At 33.1% G+C, this 15,001-nt stretch overlaps 1 protein-coding gene across 3 annotated transcripts in view; it reads left to right on the top strand.

Moving 5' to 3' along the window:
* GRIA4 (glutamate ionotropic receptor AMPA type subunit 4) overlaps nucleotides 1-15,001 on the top strand; it is a 487,613-nt gene that overhangs the window by 437,744 nt on the left and 34,868 nt on the right. For all 3 annotated transcript variants that reach the window (XM_007455885.1, XM_007455887.1, XM_007455886.1), the window contains one exon: nucleotides 3,736-3,983. In XM_007455885.1, coding sequence (XP_007455947.1) covers nucleotides 3,736-3,983 — 248 coding nt within the window. The remainder of the gene's footprint in view (nucleotides 1-3,735; nucleotides 3,984-15,001) is intronic.

Genomic DNA, 15,001 nt, shown 5'->3' with positions numbered 1-15,001 from the left:
AAAGAGTGTTATATGTGTAGGTATTTATGTTGCAAAATAGTTTGAACCCTAATAGGACAAGAAAATAATTTTCCCTGGAAGCATACTTCCAGGAATGCATAAATTTGAGTTCTCTGATAAAAATCTCCTCCATTTCCTACCCTGTGTTCTCCCTCCTCTCTCATACATAATGACCTGGTTTAAATAAATCATTTGTCTGATGGGTTGTTGAGGAAACAGAACGTGAAAGGTATTTTTGCCCTTGTCAAAAATGTTTTCTTATAGGAACACAGTAATGGTACATCTATCAGCTTCACTAAACTGCCTCAGGCAGTTACCTATACTCAGCATTTCAAAAAATGTTGCAGTTGTTCTGGGAAAAGAATTAGGCCATGGGAGAAAATTACATCAGGATTCAACTGTTGCCTTGGTTTTGTACCATTATGAAACTTGATATGTTTCATGTTCTGTGCCACTTGTTAAGCATAGACACAGAGGCATTTAAAGGAATTTTGTACTTGTCACTTAATGACAGGCTTTTTTAAAGGTACTTTTACATTATTATAAACCTGATTTAAACACACTGATTTTCATTTCAGTGCAGATTTTATCCTGTACCTGTTTCAGTCATCAGTGAAATCATGAATACATAAATGAGATGGATTAGTATTTCAGGGCTTATAATATTATCAAATAGTACATTGATAAGCTCTTACTGGAACATCAGTCTTGCTGCATAAGCTACTAAAAGCAGGAAATAATTCACCTGATAACAATGTAAATATCAACTATAGTGCATGACATTTTTACATATTTTCTATTAAAAGCAGAAATGGCAAAATACTTAATTTTGAGAAATTAAAAGGATGGCACATTTTTAAATCTCCAAGAATTATTATAAGTAATGAAATAATGCTTTAAATCAAATAGTTTCCCATGCATTGTGTTTCACAATAAAGATGAAACAAGTAAATCTGAGATCAATTTTATAATTAAAAACAAAATGACATATTATTTTTGCTTATTAGCTTGAGCATATTCACTCCCCAAACCTGATCTTTAAGTAGATATCACAATTGAAGATGAAGATGTAAAAATCCCACTATCACTACATTTATGAGCTTACTGGGTCTGCAAAAATCTCATTTTAGTCTGTCTCATCAAATTTATAAAAATTACCTTATCCTCATTCCTTAGCAAACACCCTCTTACAGTCACAAGTAAGGCACAGCAATATTATTTCCAGTCCTTTACCTCCTGAATTTCCCAACCTCACCCTCTCCACCATGTGGACTTGATTTTATCTAAACCATGCCCCTTTAAATCAGAATCAGAATTTCTAAATATTAACATAGTGACACACCATATAATTTTTTTTCCCAAAAAGCTTCTTTCATCATTCCTCTATTTTCCACTGAGAGTGTGTATTTTATAATTTCTATTATACATAAGAAATTAAGCATAATTACACTACAGATTCCTCTTTCTTCTGGACTTTAAAGGAATTAATTTAACTTCTTTTGCCCTTAAGGTATATGTAATTCAATATATTTAAACAAAAGCAGTAGTAATTTTCCTCACATTAATATTATGGGAATGGACGTCTATAAAATATCAATGACCTAAAGGTGTTTTATTCCTTTAAAAAAATAATTTGCTTTAATATTATGTTGCATTCTATATAGCTAAATTATCTTCATAATTATCAGGCCCTAAAAATACTCTTTTTCCATTTCGCTGCCTTAGTTTTGTTTAGCTCTTCTCTTTTCCATTAATAAGATATAAAAAAATAAGTAGAAAATTGCCAAGTAACTAGCATGATTCTCATATTCTTAAAATTTTTCAAATAAATTTAATTAAAATAATACTCAGATTTTATTTCTTCTGGTTTCAATGTAGTATACATAGTGAAGCAAAAAATATATATAGAACTCTGTACCTTTTGGGGTGTAACTCTGAAGTGAAGTTATCAATATATTTTAAAAAGTGATTATATGCCTAAATGATGTTGTTTAGCAACACATCTAAATTGAAATCATCAGGATAGATGTTTAAACACAATCAGTATCAAGTGATCCAGAGAGTTGATAATTTTCAGAAATTGGAACTCATTATAAAATGGAGTAGTTCATACTCTAGAAGAGAACTTCATTATCAGAGATGGAGTGAATGAGGCCTGGCAACATGGTCTCCCTAGTGGATCTCATGGTTAAGGGTTCTGAATCCAGATACTCTTCTGTTCTGGTACAATATAGAATCTTTGCAACTGAATTATATCTGGCATAGAATTTTCCTAATGTGAGGATTTCTGTAGCCAGAAGTAACCTGTCATTACCTAAACACACGTACACAAACATATCAGAATCTCTGAATCATGAGATATTTTCAAGTGTTAATAACATAAAAACATTTCAGAGGATACAGGATACAGGATATCTATTTCCTGTCTGATATTTATCACCATTTGAATATATATTAACATAAAATATCTGGGGTTTTTTGGTGTTTAGGTATGCAAATCTCTTATTGTGTGACTTATTATATAGATTTATTGATTACTAAATTTCCACCTTATGAAGCCAAAATTTTGAATACCACTTTTATCAGTTTCTTTGTTCACCTGAGTAATTTGCTTTTACCCAAAACATGTACTCTTAAATTTGCCATTTGGGTACCTTGTTGATTATTGAAGATCTGCTTCTTGTTGGATTCTGGTAAACAAAACAGGGTTGGTGTAAATAAGTATACATGCTACTCAAGATTTGGCCTCATGCATAGATTTACGTTTGACTGAAGTCTCCATTACTTTTAATTTGGATCCAGATGCAAAATTTCCACATCTTGCTATTGAACAAAAGTAATTGCACCAGATAAAAGTCTGTGTGTATCATTGTATTGTCAAACACCAAACAGGATTTGGGCTTTTCTATTTTATTAAATATATCCTTTGGGGACATTTGAGTTCATTTGGATATATTTTCATGTGAAAAAATGTGTGGATGAAAAAATCTAATATGAATGCAGATACCGTCAAAATGAATTGGATAAATTAAGTCCTGCAAATAATGTAGATACAGCCCAAAAAAACAAAAATATAAGTAAGTTTCTTGGCTGAAGCCAAGGGATTAGAAAAACTAACTCTCCAAAATATAAAGTGGGAAAACAAGAATTACTTCTCTTTAAAGTTTAATATATGTTTTATTTGGAGATTTTGTTAAAAAAGGTCTAAAAATGTTTTGGTGAACCTAGTTTGATTCTTGTTTTATGGATATTTGGTTTGTAAACTAGGGCAGATTTCTCCTCCTCCTTTCGTGTTCAAATACTGACTTGATAGGGACTGCACATTTTGTATATATATATTTTTTAGAATGGTTTTCATTAAAACTTTGAGGCATGGAAAAATATGAAAATAAAACAATATAACAACTCTCCTTGTTTGTTATAATTCAGTACAACTCTCTCTATGGCTGTCTACATTTTATAATAATAATAAGTTGTTCTTTAAGCAGTTGAGTAAGGTAGTTATTATGACATGAGGTACCTTTTTCTCCAAATATCACTTTTAAATGTCTTTCATTTCAGTGATTTTCTTAAACAGTTGTAAAAGGCAGTTTTCTAATTGTAAAAGAATAATTTTATTATGGCAAATTGCAATTAGAGGGCAATGTAGAAGGCTTTATCCTTATCTCGGTTCAGTCAATATTAACATCTTGTTCCCTTCTTTCCTGTATTTAATTTTATTTTGTTGTCCTCCAGAGATCAAAAATAGCAGTGTATGAAAAGATGTGGACCTACATGCGATCAGCAGAGCCATCAGTGTTCACTAGGACTACAGCTGAGGGAGTAGCTCGTGTCCGAAAATCCAAGGGCAAATTTGCCTTTCTCCTGGAGTCCACTATGAATGAATACATTGAGCAGCGAAAGCCATGTGACACAATGAAAGTGGGAGGAAATCTGGATTCGAAAGGCTATGGAGTAGCAACACCCAAGGGTTCTTCATTAAGGTGGGTGGAATAGTATAACAATATAACATGTGTTGTTATAGTATTCCACCTTCCCTGATGTCCCTGAGAGAATTATTTTGTTTTGTGTGTGAACATGGTATGTTTGTTTGTTTTTCTGTTTCTCCATTTCATATTTTTTGGTCAACAATCAGGTTTTTTTTTTAATTTTAGAATAATTAATCTTAATTGACATATATCTTTTAAGGCCATATAAAAACCAAACTGGTTGAACACTAGCTGCTTCCAGTGGGCCTAAAACATGGGTAGCATATGCTTCTATATCTCATCAACTTTTTTTGGTCACTGAAATCTACATTCTCATTGTGTCAGTAATAATTCTACATTTTTTCATTATTTTTAAAATTATGCCTGCCTGCTAGTTTCTAAGAAGAAATCAATATCTTCTAGAAAAACATTTTTTTTCCATTTCAATGTTTCATTTATTATGACATCATTATATTTTAGAAAATCCTGAGTTGTATCAATGCTAACTTTGTAAATCACATTTATTTATAAATGCAATTATGATCAGAGGGAAAACTGGGCTCTGATTTTATTGTGCTTACTCAAGTCACACTCTCTACTGTTGCAAAGGGAGTATGGGGTAAGTAAGATCTGTAAAATTAGACCCAGTAACAATTCAAACTTGTTCACACATAGACCCCTAAAATGTGACTTATGACCAAAGCATCACACATGTGGTTGATAGTCCACATGTGTTAAAAGTGGGACTTTATTTCTTAAAGAAATGTTGGTAAAATCTGCCCTTTTCACCCTTTTGGTCCTGGACATAGAATACTCACATGTTTATGTCCAGGAGGCAGAGTTTCCTATTTTCCTTAAGTAACAAAGGCTGCTGTTGAATTGCTGGGGTTAGAGCAAAGCTGGGGTCAAAAGTGACAACTGATAAATTACTCTGGTCTCAGTGCTGCTTAGGAGAAATTCATACAAAGCACAGATTCAAGAAGAAATCAGAATCTTTGCCAAAGGAATTAACCAAGAACCTGGTCTTGAAAAATGATGTTTCTGGTAAGCCTTTGAAAAATGAAGGTAATGAGACCTGTACTGTTGCCTAGTAGGAGTGAAAACAATATAAAATTATATGATTGGTTTCAAAAAGGGAACTGCAATGTACTTTGGGTATATGTGCTGGGTGGGGGAGAAGTTGAGACAGATATAAGAAACAAATACTAGTACTGAAAAGTTTGTGTTAAAACAGTATTTTGTGTTTGCAAACAACACTGTAATAATTCGAGAGGGGTTCCATGGTATGTTCAAAAGGGACAATTTTTAAAGGAGATAGAACAAAATTAGCCAGCAAAGACATATTTGGGTGTAGACTTTGGCAATACTGAAGTCAGGTTTATTTGAACACACTTCGCATATGAAACTGGAGAAAGCTAAACAAATGAGAAAGCCAAACAAATAAATTATCTATGATAAAATTCTAACCAAAAAGATTTCAGCCATTCAGAAACTAAAAGTGACATTAGAATATTTGGTCTTTAAGGGAATATTTTGTTTGATGCAACATGAGAAATACGTAATTTCAATGAGGCCATGTGGCAAATAAATCTCTATCAAAATAGTAGTAAACAGAAAGGGAGACAGCAACAGAGGGTGATATGTAGATTACTGTTCACACTACTGATTACATTCACTGGATGTAGCATTTGCTCTTAATTAATTCTCTGTGGCTGTAGCTGCCTTGTCCTCTGTCTTGTGTCTACTGATAAAGTCAAGTTCCAGGGACTGAATTTGGCCCTCAGATAAGGGTGCGTCTGACTCCCATTGATAGCAACAGTGTTCCCTCTTAAATGTGCCACTTTGTCAAATCCACACTACAGGGATTGTTTAGGGAGAAGCTGAAGGGCTTCATCTGTCTAGAACTGTATAATAATCAGCTATTTGGCCTCCCCCTCTTTTCCTGTCTTTCCCTGGATCTTGTTAATGAGGCAATTGTTAAACTCAGCTTCCTGGGTTAAGAGTTTGTTTATGTGCTTTGCTTTATACATGCCACAATTTCCTGAGCAAGCTGGCCCCTGCATGCCAAAACCACAGTCATTTTGTCCTGTCTTTGAGAATACTGGAAGTGCACTGAAGGCTAACCAGCATTCACCTTACCCACACCTCCTTACTCCCCCACACCCAGCCCAACTAAGCAGGAGGCTCATTAAGCTTAAATTCTCATTCTTATTCAACTAGTAACCTTCTGCTTCAAAAGAGGCAAACTAATATAGAGAGGGACCAATAGGCACCTTCTGTATAGATGACAAAATTCAAAATAATTACAGTCATCAGAGAAAGGTCCAGAGGACATAACTTCATCAAGAGTATCTTTGAAAACTTTCTACCTCATTTGTTCAGTTGAGACTAAGTCTGTTTTCCCGCAAGATCTATTTTTTTAACCAAGTTTTTAGGTTAATAGTTCTGGACACATTGAGACTGGTCTGTTTCATTGTCATTAATTATGGCTTTCTTCCAAACGCTGCTGTTTTGATTCATTGGGTAATATGAGACTTTATGCAAAGGAAAACAATCTTCCTTCTATATAAGTGTAACAGAGAATGCAGACAAATGATTAGCAATCTTCTGTTGATCTAGGGAGTTTTTTTATTTCCAGATCTTGCTGTTTGGTCAAAATGCTTCATAATAAATGTCACAGAAAAGAGTAAGAGTAGGATATATAATCAGGATGGAAAATCAGGACTTGAGTCTTTAATGTAGGCTTTAAAACACAGACAATCAGGATCATCACAGAGCATATATCTGTGACTAGGGTAACAAATATTAAACCAGTTATGACTGGCACCCATCTTTATGGCAGAGAATGATATGCAAAGCTCCCTATTGTTCAGAGAGTCTTTATTTCAGGCTAGCGTTTGCTGGGCATACACATACATAGCATTTCACAATGCTAAAACCATCAAGCTATCACTAACGGCTCTCAGTAACAGAAGGCCAATAAGTATGCTCGGAAATTATCAGTATATTATGATTTGACATAGATCTCCAATTTGTAGGTGATAGAATGATGCCAGGTATATTGATGTTGTTAAACTTAGAATCTATAAATTTTAAAATTAAAAAGGAAAGCAATTATAGGTAAGTGTACCTACAAACTATAAATATCAGTGAGTGAAAAAACTTAAATCTTACTGGCATTACTATTTGTTTTTCTAAGCTACCTTCCAAAGAAAACTTTCAGGTCTTATTATGAGATAAAAGGGTAAAATCTCTTATGTTTCACTATCTCCCTACTTTGATATTTCTCCTGAATCTTCTTTCCACATGCACAATGCCATTTATTCTACATGAACTTCCTTCTCATCCCTTCTCCAGTACCCTTGGCAATCCAAAACTCTTGTAAAAGCCTTCACTGGTTGAGAAATTTTTTAAGGTTGTTTTAAAATAGACACTCTAGATGGCATAGCAATGTGATGTAAAGTTTAGATGAAAGAGGGAGTGTATTTTGACTATACTATCAATACTATCAACTTTACTATGCAACTTTAGTATAGATACATACTATACTATAGTATTTATTATCTAGGAAAGTTGTGTACTTTACTATCAAAATAGTAGTTTCTTTAGTGTATTATCTATATTATACTAGTTTCTAGACTCTCAACTTTACCATGCAATAAGTAAACTGATAAAGATTGTTTAGAGTAAATTGTAATTTATTTAATACAGATTTACTGACTATTAAATAATTGTTAAATGAGAAATACCCCTTTTAAAAATATTCATGGTATCTAGTATCTTCAAGTACTTCCAGGAAACAAAGAAGTGGATCATATCTTCAGAATTTTCCTGGCCTTTGTAAAGATTTTTATGCTTGACCCTAATGTTTGAAGCCATGTTAAAAAAACTAGTCTCCTGGGAATTCCCTGGCAGTCCAATGTTTAGGGCTCAGTGCTTTCTCTGCTATGGTCCCAGGTTTGATCCCTGGTCGGGGAACTAAGATCCCACAAGCCATGTGGCGCAGCCAAAAATTTTAAAATAAAACTAAAAAATAAAAAAGCTAGTCTCCTATACTTTTATTATTCATTAGGGATAATTCCCATTCAAATTTTGCCTTCTCTAAAGATATTTGTGGAACTGTGCCTAATATAAGATAAATGATCTGTCGTTTAAAAAAAAAATAAAAAGGTCTTTCAAGAGAAAGCAGTTCCAAAAGAACTTGATCAGTGGTTGAAATCTGGGAAAAAATGAGGCCCATTTGGACTTGCTGATGCCCAGTTACAGGAACCTGTGGCAACAGGAGCTGCTCCTTTGAAACCAGGCACATCATGCTTAGTTTAAAACAGGCAACTCAGAGCCCCCACAGCAATATAATGGCAGAGGAGAGGAAGTACTAAGAATGGGAATTAGAATAGCACATCTTCATTGGACTATTATTTCAGTATTTAACACAATCACTGGCCTCATAAGACACTTGTCTCAAGTCTAAATCTGTATCAGGGTAAGTAGAGTTCTCTGTAAGCCAAATTATGTTTCTTCAACTTGGGAGTATTTTTTTAGGGCAGTTGTATTAAATTTAATATTCAAATTCATGTGTGAAAAATATATTATCTTGAAGGAACCACTTTCCTACATAAAATTTCTGAGATATATTTAGTCATAAGTTCAGGTGTACTTGGAAAGTTTAGAAAGGAGTTTGCTGGATGTTGTGTGTGACACTAAAGTTGTAGTCTGTTTTTGGTATTAGTAACAAGTCAATTGTTAGCACTTAATGTAGACACTAGTAAAACAAAAGTAGAGAAATTTAAAGTGAGTACTTAATATTACTTAGCAGCACTTGGCCTCAAGTAAATATACTTTTGTTTTCTGGAAACGAGTTGCAGTAGATTAGTACACAAGTATGGGTTTATTTTTAACTATTATGGAAAAGAGAGATATGTTTTCATTTATGAATATCCCTCATTTTATTAGGTGCCATATTAAAAGATGCTACAGATAACTTAGTTTTTGAACTTAGTTTTTGTGATCCCATTATGTTTTAGAACATAGTCTGTTGGCCTAGGGATTAGAAAACACACTCATACAAAAATCATTTGCACTTCTCAGCATAAACGCACACAAACACATGCAAATCCCCCTGGTTGTGATATGCTTAAACACTTAGTTTGCTATTAGAGATGTGGGTACCAAGTATTTTGCATTCATAGACTGAGATGTCACATGGTAAAGGTATCAATGCTAAATGTGTCCCAGGGGAAAATAATCCCCTTTAGAATTCATACATCCCATCTTTCTCTTGCTAGATATTGAGTATATTAGGAAACAAAAAACTTTCTATTGCCATTTGAAATTTTAGATTTTTCATTTAGCTCTTTCCTGCAGTTAAAAGATGATTACATTTACAGCTCCCCATGAAAAGGAAAAAAATCCTGCATTTTTCTGCATTTCTTTTAGACTCACCAAGTATAATACATTTTCCATTCTCCCCATTTGTAAAAAGAAAAAAATGCCAATATGATTTGCCTTCATTCATTTGCCAATTTATTCAACAGGTTGCTGGGTTCCACCTCAGAATTTACCAGAGTTTTCAAGTTGCTCATTCTGGGGATGCTTTGTGGCTGCCATAGGTAACACCACCTGAAAGTTTAAATTCAGTGTTTACCTGTATACGCATCCTCTCCATTACACTTAGAAGCTATATTTTAGTAACTTGCCTGAGAAACGTGGATAATCTGTGGCTGTTTTAGTTTATACCACTTCAAAAAGGATTAAATTTAATAAGATAAAACTGCTACAAAAGAAGTTTAACAGTTTAAGCCTTCACAACCTGATTTGACAACAGATCTAAGTTTAGATCTCAATTTTGACAGTTCTGTGAAAAGCCAGGATTCCAAGCTGTTGTTCTTTAGTCTCACACAATTGCCTTATAAACAAATATTTTAAGTGTAAAGAATCCCCCAAAAGAATATCTATATCCTATAAAATTCAAGTTAATTCAATTGCAACACACAACTAATGTGAGTGCAGAACCTATAGCCAACCAAGTCAAGCAGCCTTGACCTACCCATGCCACGTGTATTTAGGAAACATATAGTTGTATTTAAGGATAAAGTTCATAATCTAATATGTAATAAACGTGCTTTAGATGAACTTATCCCTATATTAGTAGTGTATTTAAGTGTTTCCTCTTGATATATGTCTAATAGCTTGACAGGTTCCATATTATGTCACTCATCTTTACACATCATCTCACTACAAGGATTGGTTTCCAGAAGCAATTGCAGTGCTAGCGCTCAGGTTATAAAGGGGACACAAAGGAACAACAAAGCAAGTGAAAAGCGGTCTGTTCGGCCAAGATAATATCAGCCAAGATGGGGCTGGTTTATTATTCATATTTAAGAGAAGGAAGATAGAATAGTTTGGCAGTCATTTGGAATGAACTGGGAAATAGTAAAGACCCTAGTTTAGAATTATATTCTGCTTTAATTTAAGTAGGGATAAGAAACTGTAGCTCATTTATTTAAATATTTATTTCTCCCCAAAAATCAGTCCTATAATTCTTGTTTTCGGAATGAAATAACATACATTTGAAATAGCTTTGCCACAAACATAGTCATACACACCTGGCAACACCTGAATAAAAAAGTCACCATTAGAGTTTTTAAAATACCTAGCCTGGCCACAAGCCTTCTCAGAAATGGGCATTATATTGATTATGAGAACATTTTAAAAATAATAATCATAAAAACAGAAGTTAGAAATACTGTGAATACATTGTTTATCCTCCTTAATACCAGGAATAGCTTTTTCATGATTAAAAGTAGTTTATTTTAAATGGACAGTTTCCAAACTTTCTGAAAACCTAAAATTCATTGTTAGGACTCATTCACAGAATGAAATACACTTTCAGAAACTTTGTAAAGCCATTTCAATATGTTTCTTTACTGTCACACAACTCAGAAATGAAAGAATCATTAAAGGCATAAAAATATTCTTAGCATTAATTCTGCCTTTCAAAGTATACAATACCAAAATGTGGAAGAAATCTATCACTGTAAATACTATTGACCAAACAAAGTCACAACATCATATTGAAATAATCTAGATTCTATTTATCTTAACTTTTTCTTAGGGTACTCAATGAAGAAATTAATACACAAATATTTTTTACAGAAATGTTAAAATTCAATCTGTTTTCTCTAAGTGTTAACTATTTGGGAGTTTGCCAAAATAAAAATCAAATTGGAGTCAATCAAACAAATGTGACACAAGCAACTCACTTTCAAAGACAACGTAAGAGTATATGGACCCTCTCCATTCTTGCTTCACTACACAAAAGATTATATAAAAACTGTCAAGAACTACCAGCAATGCCTCTGCTATTATAGAAGCCTAGTTGTTTCATATTTGGAGCTGACATATTTGCAACTTCTGAACATCCTTTTTGATATAGTAACAGGCCAGAATCCTGTTAGTAACTAAGAGAAGACATCATCAGACACCCGGTCCCTAGTTTCCCCTCTTTTCAGGAATTTGCAACTAGGATCACAAAAAAAGTATTATCAATAAGTACAGCTGCTCTAAGTTGCTAATGCCTTTAGCATGAAAAGTAAATTTAAAAGATAAAAAGAATGTGAAATAAAAAACTTAAAATTAAACCAAGTATCCAGAACCCTAAATCAATGCCCTAACTTTTGGCTTATATTTGAGGCTAGGCTAATCAGAGGTAAATAGAAGTAAATGGGATCCAAGAAAAACTTACCTGATTGTCTTCCAGAGTAAAAATGAAGGTCATAGACTAAAAAAAAAATTACTTACTATGAAATGATATAGCAATGATAATATCATATAATGTAAAGAATCAGTTAATCTATTATTTAATTAATGTGCTTTTTAATTTGTTCACTTTTAAGACATAATGTTTAAATTTAGCTTAACATAGAGCTCTAAAAATTGCTGAGCAATGTATTTCTAAAGTGAAACAATAATAGTAGAAGTACGGCATTATAGCTTTCAAACCACTTCCACATATATATATTTTTTTTACTTGCTCCTTTTAACCCTTTTATGATGTCATTTTGTTACAGAGGAAGACATTATAAATTAGAGACGTTAAGTGACTTGCCCACAGTCCCACACAGCTGAGATTGGAACGGAGATCTTCTGACTCTCTCCAGTGCTCTTATAGGAAAAGAACAAAAAAGTAAAAACACTTATTAATATAAATATAGTTTACTTTGAAAACTTACTGAACAGGTTCTATGATTATTCCATGCTGCAGTTTCAGCAACATTGATAATTCCAAGGCATATTGCAAATATCCATATAAGAGCTCAAGAAACTATAAAGTTTAATTAATATTAAAAACTAAATAAACTCTTGAAAAGTTAAGGAAATTACACAGAGGTAGATTTCGGGTCAACACAAAGAAAGATTTTACAACAATTAAAACTGGTCCAAAAAATGGGGGGAAATTGGCTATGATTCTCGACATCAGAGTTGTTCAAACAGAAATAGAAGGGATTCTCACATCTCTTAGAGAGTACTGTGACAGTGACATCAAAATTCCCTTCTCACTTTGAGAGTCTGAGATTCTGAGTCATGCCCTGAACTGTCTTTAGCAAAACAACCAAAGAATTCTCTTATACCTCTTTGAAGTTGTGGACACCTAATAACACTGGGGGAAAATTCATCCCCAGAACCTCAATAGAAACTCATCAGGTTTTGGAATTAAGTAATTCACTAATTAAGTAAATAGCTGCTTTTATCATAGTCTGTCTACATTGTGAAGTGGAAAAGTATTTAAGGAAAGAACTTCTCTGAGAGAACCACAGAGCTAGAGATAGACACAGTTCTTTTATATTTATATACAGAGAGATTTAAAATTATATACTGACATCAAATTTTTGGCAACGTACAAATCTGACAAAATTCTTTGGATTATATTAAAGTGGGAATAAAACAGCTAAAGTGATACACATACATGTAGAAAGACTTACTTTGGTTTTTTAAGAATAAAACATATATATCCATATCTAGATATGATAAAAAATTGATCTATGAAATGTGGTATCCCGTGGTGGTTCAATATGTAATACTTGAGAGGGTTGATTTTTAAGAGCACCATAATAGCTCCAACAACTTTAGTACTACTTAATTTCTTTTTTATTTTTCCCTTCATTATAAATAGCAATCAGTTTATGCCCTGAAGCATGAAGACTGTATAGCTACTGTAATTGCAACCAAGCCTGGCAGTGTACCTACAGTTGTTCTTATTCATAGATTCTCAGATCATTTCAGAATATAAAGATAATTCCATCAAAAACTCCATCGGATAAGTGGGTTCCATGGATGAAGTAGGTGTTTCGTAAAATATAATTTACTCTTTTTTTCTATTTATAGCACAGCTTTATGATTTTTGAATATATCTGTTTCAGAAAAAAAGGAAAGTCTCTATTTCTGTATATATTCTTTAGAATTTATAGAATATAGTGAATAAAGGCTGGTTTGTCAAAATAGCCATTCTTAGAATATTCATTAAATATTTGAAGTTAAAGTTTCCAAGGAAGAACATGAGAAAAAACATGTATATTTGTAGTTGGAGGAGTTTTATTGTGCCATATTTATATCATGTAACGTTAAAGTGATTAAAGTTCATAGGATGAATCCAACATTAAATAAATGGTAACAGTAATAGATGTGTAATATAGAATCTGCCATACAGTGTTTTTTCCCTGAACATTTTCATAATAGCCATTTGAGTAATGACTACAGCATCCTTCATTTTGACGTCTCTGGGATATACTGTGACAACCTGACGTTCCAAAAGTACATCCATTTCTCACTCGATGTCATTTTACTTGATAAAGAATTTTAATAAGTTACCCAAAGTTAAATAACAATAGCACATGATCTTGTATGGGTTCAGGCTCATTCTTGGTCTCCACTTTCCTCCATGTCTCACAGAATTCAATCAATTGTCTGGTTTGTTTGTTTTTTTTTTTTTTTTTTTTTTTTTTTTTTTATGGGAGCTGGTCACTATCTCTGAAATTATGCCAAGGGGTATCTAGGAATTGATGCTAAGGTCAGTTAATTAGACATTGGTCTCTAAAGAGATAAAGTCATTCAAGTAAGAAAAGACCATATCATGTATAACAGACTTACTTTGCTGTACTGAAGAAACTAACACAACATTGTAAATCAACTATATTCCAGTAAAAAAAAGACCATATCAGAGACCATATAAATAAAAAGGAAATAAAATTTAATAACTACTGTACTACATACCAAGCACATGTATATGAATATATTTTCCCCCACAACCCCTTGACATTGGTTCTACTATCTTCATGTGGACAGATGATGTTGCTGAAATTCAAGTCAAAGAGCTGAGAAATGACAGAACTGGAATAGGAGCCCATTATTATATAATTCCAAAATCCATGCTTGTTTCACTATGCTGCCTTGTTTCTCTCCAAAGACACTGAGAGTACTAGTTAGAGACACATTGAGAAAAAAAAATAATTTCTTCTTTATCTAACCTATGATTCCCTGTTTTGAAAAAAATAAAGCACATAGTTTCTGATCATAACCATGTCCCAGACTTTTTCCGAATGTTCCCATCTAATGAGCTATTAGGGTTTTTTTTTCACTTTCACAATAATTCTTGTTCATACTAGATTTAGTACTTCTTCAAACACGGTGTTGCTTGTAGCACTATCATTTTACCCTCAAAAGACATGAAGAACATCAGGGAAATGCATTGAAACATCACAGCATGCCTCTCTCTACTTGGGGAACTTTAGGTACTCCCCATGGTACACCCTTCATGATTCACTCCAGCTGATGAAAATTACCCAATCAATGCCCTTCCATAAATTACTCTGCTCTAAGTCAGTCTTCAGCTTATTGAATCTCTAATAAAATAGACTAACTAAAGAGCAGACAGTTTTGTCTCCCTTACACAGCTAATGTTCATTCCCCTTTGGCTTAATCTTTAAATGTATTTTAAGTTCAATTCAATGAATGCCCCAGTATATCAGATAGTTGGT

This window comes from Lipotes vexillifer, unplaced genomic scaffold (genome assembly GCF_000442215.2).
Source record: "Lipotes vexillifer unplaced genomic scaffold, Lipotes_vexillifer_v1.1 scaffold1581, whole genome shotgun sequence".
NCBI classification, from domain to species: Eukaryota; Metazoa; Chordata; class Mammalia; order Artiodactyla; family Lipotidae; genus Lipotes; species Lipotes vexillifer.
This window is presented reverse-complemented; position numbering and strand designations above follow the sequence as displayed.